Genomic DNA, 9852 nt, shown 5'->3' with positions numbered 1-9852 from the left:
GAGTCATTAATTTCATTGAGTGTGAAGCCGTCTGTTACACGACTGTCCCTGACCATTGATGACTACGTCCAGCCGTCTACAGTGACAGTGGGCCACAGGATCAACTGATCGGCAGGGATCCTGCGTGGTGGACCGCCACCGATCAACTATTGATGACCTATCCTGAGAGAGAGGTCCTCAATAGTAAAACCCTGGGATATAGGTTTTAGGCCCTCATTAGCATATGGTGCTGAGAAGGTTTAGCGGGTGGAAAAGATGCGTCAGGTTCCCTTTAGGCTGGGTTCCCACATGGCATATTCCCGGCGGAAATCTTGTGGGTTTTGAAAAACCGCAAGATTTCCGTCGGGAGAGCGCTGCTTCAAAACCCGCGGCACTTAGCTGTGGGTTTTTGAAGCGGCTTGTCCTGACGCTTTTCCGTTGAGGCCGGCACTCCCATAGAGGAGAGCGCGGCCGCAGCCGGGGAAAAAAAAGAATGGATATGCTGCGGCTGGCGCATTCACACCGCAATGCCGGCTTTGCTGCTACGGATTCACTGTCCCAGAGAAATCTCGTCCACATGGCCGGCTAATGCCGGGATTAGTGGCCGCAGGCGGGTTTGCTGCGGCAAAATTCCGGACGGAATTTACGTGGCAAATCCGCCCTGTGTGAACCCAGCCCCCCCCCCCCCCCCTTTTTGAACCGTATGGGAAACACTCGCAATCCTTTCTGGCATGTGATGACTGCAATTTTACAGAAACAATACGATTTTTAATCAAAAATGCATCATTGTGAAGATTGCACATTGACAAGTGTGATATCAGGCCGAGTTTCCCTGTCCGATAGTGAGCTCGTCTATGTGCATGTATCTTTATAGTCCTGACCAACCCCTGTTATGGGTTCTATAGGGTCTGGGGGTACCTGCCGCTGTCTCTACTACGTGCGCTGTGATGTCTGCTACTGGAAGAATAAGCTTGACAGAAGGGTAATTAATCATGTACTTATTTATTAATACTTCTTGCTTTGTTGGAGGTATATACTTCCCATCCAGCATCTCTTCACTGGCCACCCCTCTAGCTGGTGAACGTTTAGGATCAATGAGGGTGTTTGGTTAGTAAGGGGGTGGGATTCTATAGTTTGAGGCGGTGGGGGTCATGTATGATTTTCAGCTCTTTGGCGCAGATTGTGCTTGCAGAGATGGATCTGGATTCTGTTGCTGGAGTCTTGTCAAGTCCTTCAACTTTGGTAACACTTTAGGTAACGAGAAGGACTTTTTTTTGGAGGCTGTTCGAGGGGCAGGAAATGGGGAGGTGGGTGAGACTGTAGCAAAGAACTTGGTTTCGATTTACAAGCCGTTTCCACTGCCGCTCCCATCCAGATCCAGTTGGATACTTCTCTTGCGCAGCCCTCTTCTCACCAGTCTCTTATATGGAATACTGTGAGGGTCCTGGAAACATATTTCTGGATACCCTGAGGACTCCTGGGTGGGGTCCAGTTCTGCATGGGTGGAGCCTTCCTGTGCGGGATTGGCTCCCTCTGCTGGTGGAGTGATGCAAAAGCATGGCTTGGGCATTGCTACAAACGCATGTTTCCAGATCCTATTGCACATCTGTTCTCCTGAACCAAATTTCTGTAAAAGATTGATTAGTTTATTAGAGACATCCTGATAATTCCCATGGCTGCCGCTACTAGTTCCTAGCACCCCTGCCTACACACAGGATGATTTCCAATGAGACAAGCCAATCACTTAAACCTATGGGAATCCCTTTATCTGCTGTGGTAGGAATCCTGCCTCTCTATGGGGTCCTATACCCACCTGCTTGTAGGTGATGCAGCTTTTGCTGCAGTTTCGTTTGAGGTTTGTAGTTTCCAAACATATTAAATCTTCTTTGCATGCGTCAAACCTGTAATGAGAAGAGAGGTTATCCCACAGCCGGTGACACCATGGGATTGGGGATGTAGCTTTACTTTCCACCTACACGGTAATTGCCTAATATATACTTAAATTAATCTCCTTAATCCATGAAAAACAACTTCCTGACCTGCAGACTGTTTAGGGGATTTAAAAACCTGCAGCCGTTTTTGGGCTTCTTACTTAACCCTTTCCATTCCAGTGTTGCAGCTTGGGCAACATTTCAGATTTCCCAGCATAGCTCCCAGGTTGGGCGGGGGTCCGACACATGGATGTCAGACCTCTCTTCTGCATAGTGTTACAAACAACCGGTCTTCTGCATAGCGTAATATACATATTAACTCATGTTTAATTTTCAAAAAATTGCTAATAAAATGATCACGGCGGGTCGTTTTTATGTGTTTCTGTTCAGTAATTCCAAGAAATCCACAATGTGCTTTCCCTCCCAAAGTAAATAAAAGCTGGGGAGGGGCGGGTGGCAGGGCAAGTGGATTAAAAGGGTTAATACACTCAGTTTGGCCTTGGTTGTATTTTTTTGGGAAGTGACTGAACCACGTGGCAAAAATCACTAGTGGTGTCACGGCCAGCAGGGAACACTGCGATTGGTGGTAAAACCAGTTATATTTAGTTTTTGCTTTGTGGGTTTTGGCAAAAAAAAATAGTACAATAAATCTCCCCATAAAGCGATGCTCTGTCGGCCACCAATTTAAGGCCCTTTTACACAAAACTATCATTTTGAATAATTTTTTTTAAACAAGTGAAAATGAACGATAATTGTTCAGTGTAAACTCGACCGATGATGAATGATAAATCGTCTGCTTTTTGCTCATCGTTCACTTTCTGGAGACCTAAGAATCATTGTTGACTCGTTCACTTATCATTGCGTTTAAACGCTGATCATTTAGTTGTTCACATTGACCTTTATAGTGAATGACTGAACGACTTCTTATTTAAACAAGTGAATGATGTATCTGTATAAATAGGCTGCCTGGGCGAACTCTGACTTTGTTTGCTCGATTAAGAGATAATAGTTTAGCGTAAATGAACTCGCTTATTTTCTACAGTCTTAGGGTGCGTTCACACGAGCGCATAAACGGCGCGTTTTTGCGCCCAATCGTATAAACGTGACCATCTAAGGCATTGGTTTCCAATGTATTCGTTCGCACGGGCGATTTTACAGCGCGTAAAAACGGCAACCCGAAAAAAAAGCGGAACATATGCGACCGAAATACGCGCCAACGCATATTCGATGGCCGAAAAGATAGTTTGCAAAGTAGGAACAAACGATAATACGCTTTCTAGCTCTGGTCATGATCAACGAAAAATGTTCTTTCCGGCGATTATACGCTGCGCACGTGCGAACGTAAATATGCCTACGCTCGTGTGACCGCGCCCTTAATAGAAGTCCACAGATGTAGGGAACATTAACACAGCCTCTGCTTTTCAAGAAGAACATATTAACTGTAATACTGCCTCCTATGTACAAGACTAGAACTACTATAATACTGTCCCCTGTGTACAAGAATATAACTACTATAATACTGTCCCCTATGTACAAGAATATAACTACTATAATACTGCCCACTATGTACAAGAATATAACTACTATAATAGTGCCCCCCATGTACAAGAATATAGCTACTATAATACTGCCCCCTATGTACAAGAACATAACTGCTATAATACTGCCCCCTATGTACAAGAATATAACTACTGTAATACTGCCCCCTATGTACAAGAATAGAACTACTATAATACTGCCCCCTATGTACGAGAATAGAACTACTATAATACTGCTCCCTATGTACGAGAATAGAACTACTATAATACTGCTCCCTGTGTACGAGAATAGAACTACTATAATACTGCCCCCTGTGTACGAGAATAGAACTACTATAATACTGCCCCCTGTGTACGAGAATAGAACTACTATAATACTGCCCCCTATGTACGAGAATAGAACTACTATAATACTGCTCCCTATGTACGAGAATAGAACTACTATAATACTGCTCCCTATGTACGAGAATAGAACTACTATAATACTGCCCCCTATGTACAAGAATAGAACTACTATAATACTGCCCCCTATGTACAAGAATAGAACTACTATAATACTGCCCCCTATGTACAAGAATAGAACTACTATAATACTGCCCCCTATGTAGAAGAATAGAACTACTATAATACTGCCCACTATGTAGAAGAATAGAACTACTATAATACTGCCCCCTATGTACAAGAATAGAACTACTATAATACTGCCCCCTATGTACAAGAATATAACTACTATAATACTGCCCCTATGTACAAGAATATAACTGCTATAATACTGCCCCTATGTACAAGAACATAACTACTATAATACTGCCCCCTATGTACAAGAATATAACTACTATAATACTGCTCCTATGTACAAGAATATATCTACTGTAATACTGCCCCTATGTACAAGAATATATCTACTGTAATACTGCCCCTATGTACAAGAATATATCTACTGTAATACTGCCCCTATGTACAAGAATATAACTACTATAATACTGCCCCCCTATGTACAAGAACATAACTACTATAATACTGCCCTCTATGTACAAGAATATAACTACTATAATACTGCCCTCTATGTACAAGAATATAACTACTATAATACTGCCCCCCATGTACAAGAATATAACTACTATAATACTACCCTCTATGTACAAGAATATAACTACTATAATACTGCCCCCTATGTAGAAGAACATAACTACTATAATACTACCCTCTATGTACAAGAATATAACTACTATAATACTGCCCCCTATGTACAAGAATATAACTACTATAATACTGCCCCCTATGTAGAAGAACATAACTACTGTACTACTGCCCCCCTATGTACAATATAACTACTTTAATACTACCCCCCCCCCCCCCCCCCCGTGTACAGGAATATACCGGCTATAATACTGCCCCCCCCCCCCCACCTGTGTACCAGACAAGAACGGCTATCATACTGCCTCCTATCGGCAATAATTTAACTACCCAGGAGCTACTTCAGACCACCATGTTTTCGCTGTGAACGAGGTTTGATTAGGTAGATCTGCACGCTTATTGGCACATAGTACTGTACTTTTTGCTCACGCAGAACTTTTCACATGTGCACATGTCAAACCTATCCCGCCCGTCTTGATCTAAAAGTCTATTAAGCCTAATGAGGACCTGATATGTTGTTCTTTCCATGGAATTGCGCAGCATATTGCGTAATCGCACACATTGAGTTTGACTTTTATGGGGCCTAACCCTGTCTCCTATGTACGAGAATACAACTACTGTAATGCAGTCCGTCCTGGAAGAGAATGTGAGCGGAGTGTAGATTTACACATAACCTAGTCTTACCATTCACCACAGAAGGTATCACATAGGGGCAGATCATGCATTCCAGCAACAGAGCCTGGGAGACTCCACTTGGAGATGTCTGGAGAGCAGAGATACATACATTCCACTCGGCTGATGTATTCCTCACACCTGAGGAACATAAACGGTCAGGTCATTTATAGTATATGATGTGAATAACCACTAGAAAGGACAGGAGCATGTACTTACCTGGAGCTGAGGGTGCCGCAGCTCGCCCATGGGAAGGGAACAGAGGAGGCAACATCTATATGTTCCTGAGAACAGCATGAATCTACGGGAGGGAAGAATGGATAATGGTCACCCAGGTGCTGACCAAGGTTTGTTGTATACAGTTTTGACGCTCCTTATGGGTGGAAGGGAAAAGAGAACGAATGGGAACTATTACCACATCCTTGCCAGACACAAGACAAAAGGTTCTTGGGGAATGCTACCTCTAGTCAGCGGGAGAAGCTAAACAGTCTGCTAACGATAAAGATAGTGATGGGGGTCTAGGCCTATGGATTTCCATTGGTAACCTCTTCTGACATGTTGCAAGCTACTGTGGCCATCACCAGCTCTCTTCTATCATTGTCTCCTGGACAATCATCAAGGAGTTTGAAGGCCTAAACAAGTATCTCATCAATATGTCTTTACGATCATTACCTAATGGCCTTGGGATACTGAAGACCAGCTGAAATGCTGGACCAGTTGTGGGTCTGTATATGTTGGACATTTCCTTGTTACGATAAGGGGTCATTAGTAGAAATTTGGGTTCTATGTTGCAGATAGGCCAATGTGGCCATACTAAGTTGGGTTAATGAAAGATGTCCCACCTCTAACCCACCGCTCTCAATGTCCCTGGCTATACTCACAACTTGAATACTGCTGGCACTTGGTCAGCCCGGGCTCAGGGCTGGCAGTCAACTTCTGCTTCCTGTTTACTAGGCAAGTGTCGGGGGAACCAGTGGACTGGGAGAATATAAGAAAAGAAGAGAGGAGGCCGAAGAGAAATGGAGACATTCTTTCCTGGGAGGAATTTAAAAAAAATTGTATAAAAATGTGATACAGATAAAATGAAACAATATGCAAGTTATAATTATCATAATAACCCGCATCCTGAGCCTCTTGTTACCCTAGAAACCTATAATTACAGTAATGTGACCCTTGAGTCTTATTACTCTTGTAACATGTTATTACAGTAACCTGGGTCCTGAGTCTCTTATTACCCTGTAACATCTTATTTCAGTAACCCGATTCCTGAGCCCTTTATTACCTCGGAAAGATCTAATTACGGTCACCCGGCTTCTGAGCCTTTTAATACCCTGTAACATGTTATTACAGTAAAGCAGCTCCTGAGCCTCTTATTACCCTGTAATATATTACAGTAACCTGGATCCTGAGCCTCTTATTACAGTAAACCAGCCCGAGTCTCTTATTACCCTGTAACATCTTATTACAGTAACCTGACACCTGACCCTCTTATTACCCCTGTAACATCTTATTACAGTAACCCGGCTCCTGAGCCCCTTATTACCCCTGTAACATCTTATTACAGTAACCTGACACCTGACCCTCTTATTACCCCTGTAACACTTTATTACAGTATTTGTCTCCTGATCCTCTTATTACTCCCATAACATCGCATTACAATAACCCAGCTCCTGGGCCTTTTATTACCCCTATAACATCTTATAACAGTTTCCCGGCTCTTTAGACTCTTATTACCACTGTGAAAACTTATTACAGCAACCCGGAGCCTGATCACCTTATTACCCTGTAACATCCTATTACAGTAACCTGGAACCTGAGCGTCTTATTACCGTACAACATTATATTACAGTAACCCGGCTCCTGAGCCTCTTATTACCCCTGTAACATCTTATTACAGTAACCCGGCTCCTGAGCCTCTTATTACCCCTGTAACATCTTATTACAGTAACCCAGCTCCTGAGTCCCTTATTACCCCTGTAACATCTTATTACAGTAACCTGGCTGCTGGGTCTCTTATTACCCCTGTAACATCTTATTACAGTAACCCGCCTCCAGAGCCTCTTATTACCCCTGTAATATCTTATTACAGTAACCTGGCTCCTGAGTCTCTTATTACCCCTGTAACATCTTATTACAGTAACCTGGCTCCAGAGCCTCTTATTACCCCTGTAACATCTTATTACAGTAACCTGGCTCCTGAGTCTCTTATTACCCCTGTAACATCTTATTACAGTAACCCGGCTCCTGAGCCTCTTATTACCCCTGTAACATCTTATTTCAGTAACCCGGCTCCTGAGCCTTTCATTACCCCAGTAACATCTCATTATAGTAACCCGGCCCCTGAGCCTCTTATTACCCCTATAACATCTTATTACAGTAACCTGGCTCCTGAGCCCCTTATTACCCCTGTAACATCTTATTACAGTAACCCGGCTCCTGAGCCTCTTATTACCCCTGTAACATCTTATTACAGTAACCCGGCTCCTGTGCCTCTTATTACCCCTGTAACATCTTATTACAGTAACCTGGCTCCTGAGCCTCTTATTACCCTGTAACATCTTATTACAGTAACCCGGCTCCTGAGCCTCTTATTACCCCTGTAACATCTTATTACAGTAACCTGGCTCCTGAGCCTCTTATTACCCTGTAACATCTTATTACAGTAACCCGGCTCCTGAGCCCCTTATTACCCCTGTAACATCTTATTACAGTAACCCGGCTCCTGAGTCTCTTATTACCCCCAGTAACATCTTATTACAGTAACCCGGCTCCTAACCTTCCTATTACCCCTGTAACATCATATAACGGTGACCTCGCTATGTGGTTTTCCATGAGTCACACATGACGTCCCTGGTGTCACACTCCGTCCACATCATATCTGCTGACTGTGATCACTTTATCCTACAGATTAGCCCTGGGCTTTCTTTGTACACAACCCTCCTGCATTGCTCACATTGTACGGTACCTGTCCTTCAATTGCTAGCATTGTAACTCTCAACACCCACTTATGGTAGTGAATAGCTGATTTTGTATATATTATGGTATAGCAGTAAGCACCTGTTGCTCTGATCCCCCCATCTGCAAGCAGAGACCTTACTGCATTATACGTCTCAGTCCGTATAATCTCCATGTCTTGCCCGCTGATCACTTTCTAGCATCCTCATTCTGCGTATTCGCTCATCATCCCCTCTAGTGATCTATATCCAGCTCTCACCTTGTTGCGGGGCTGCAGGCTGGCACCTGGTGCAGTCACTCTCGTGTGTCTTCCCTATGCAGTGATTCTACCTCCTGTATCTAAAGATTTCCTGCTGCCTCCCCCCTCTCTCTCTGCATCATATCCCCTTATCTCCTCCCTCCTCCTCCTCCTACTGGACCAGCCCGTTGAAGTCACCTGCTGTAAGGGACTCATCAGTCAACGTCCCTTGTCCATTGACTGAACAAATTTGCTGCGTCCTCTGTATTGCACTGTTTGTGTGCATGTATGTGTAACATATATGTACTGTGCAAAAGTTTTAGGCAGGTGTGGAAAAATGCTGCACAGTAAGAATGCTTTCAGAACTAGAAGTGTTAAAGGGGTTGTCCCGCGAAATCAAGTGGGTCTATACACTTCTGTATGGCCATATTAATGCACTTTGTAATATACATCGTGCATTAATTATGAGCCATACAGAAGTTATTCACTTACCTGCTCCGTTGCTAGCGTCCCCGTCTCCATGGTTCCGTCTAAATTCGCTGGCAGCTTGCTTTTTTAGACGCGCTTGCGCAGTCCGGTCTTCTGCTCTCAGCACGAGCCGCTACAGCTCTTCTGCGCATGCGCAGACGAGCTGTCACTTCTCGGGAGCGCGCTGGAGCGGCCATTCTGTACCATCCTCTCTTAGAGGAAGGTGCAGAAACTTGAGCCGCCCAGCTGTCCCGCCGTCCTGCCGTCCCGCCGTCCTGCCGCCCAGGTAAGTGATGGGCCGGGGGGGCTGCCGCTGGGCCGGGGGGGGGGGGGGGGGGGCGCCTTCGTCTGTTGTCAGGGGTCTAGCGCCGGTTACCTGCTCCCTGGCGGTGGGTGACTGTGTGCCGTGGTCGGCCGTGTTGAATCCAGGGGTCCGGTCGGCGGCTGCGGGGCGTCTGGTTGTCAGGGAGACACAGCTGGTAGCGTCTCGGGAGCGCGCACGTCGGGCTACAGCAAGCGATGGGAAAAAAGCCGGCGGCCATCTTGGGAAAATTTTTATAAGTTGTTGAAACGCTGGAACTGTAAGTACAAACCAGCTAGAAAAGTAATTTACAGGGGGGCTTAGTAATGTATGCTTAATTAGGGGGACTGGGCAAAAAAAAAATTCACTGCTTCCTCGAGACAACCCCTTTAATAGTTTTTTTTTGTCAATTAACGAAATGCAAAATGACTGAACAAAAGAGAAATCTAAATCACATCACTATTTGGTGTGACGGCTCTGCTTACAAAGCCGCATCAATTCTTCTAGGTACACTTGTATAAGTCGGGGGTTTTGTAGGAGAATAGTCAGGTATATGATTAACCAACCAGGTGACCATGATCATCATTTTCATATGGAGGTTGAATCATACTGATTAACTGAAACAAACAGCTG

At 44.5% G+C, this 9852-nt stretch overlaps 1 protein-coding gene across 1 annotated transcript; it reads right to left on the bottom strand.

Moving 5' to 3' along the window:
- Window positions 1-978: 978 nt before the first annotated feature.
- RTBDN (retbindin) lies at window positions 979-8561 on the bottom strand. Its single transcript, XM_066593685.1, has 6 exons — window positions 8472-8561; window positions 6139-6292; window positions 5477-5558; window positions 5270-5398; window positions 1793-1880; window positions 979-1606 (listed from the first exon to the last, which is right to left on the bottom strand). Exons 2-6 carry the CDS (start codon window positions 6284-6286, stop codon window positions 1322-1324), a joined length of 732 nt encoding a protein of 243 aa, XP_066449782.1. The 5' UTR covers window positions 6287-6292; window positions 8472-8561; the 3' UTR covers window positions 979-1321.
- Between the last annotated feature and the right edge of the window lie 1291 nt (window positions 8562-9852).

Source organism: Eleutherodactylus coqui, chromosome 2 (genome assembly GCF_035609145.1).
Source record: "Eleutherodactylus coqui strain aEleCoq1 chromosome 2, aEleCoq1.hap1, whole genome shotgun sequence".
Lineage (NCBI taxonomy): Eukaryota > Metazoa > Chordata > Amphibia > Anura > Eleutherodactylidae > Eleutherodactylus > Eleutherodactylus coqui.
The sequence above is the reverse complement of the archived record's forward strand: the minus strand, read 5'-3'. Positions and strand labels throughout refer to the sequence as shown.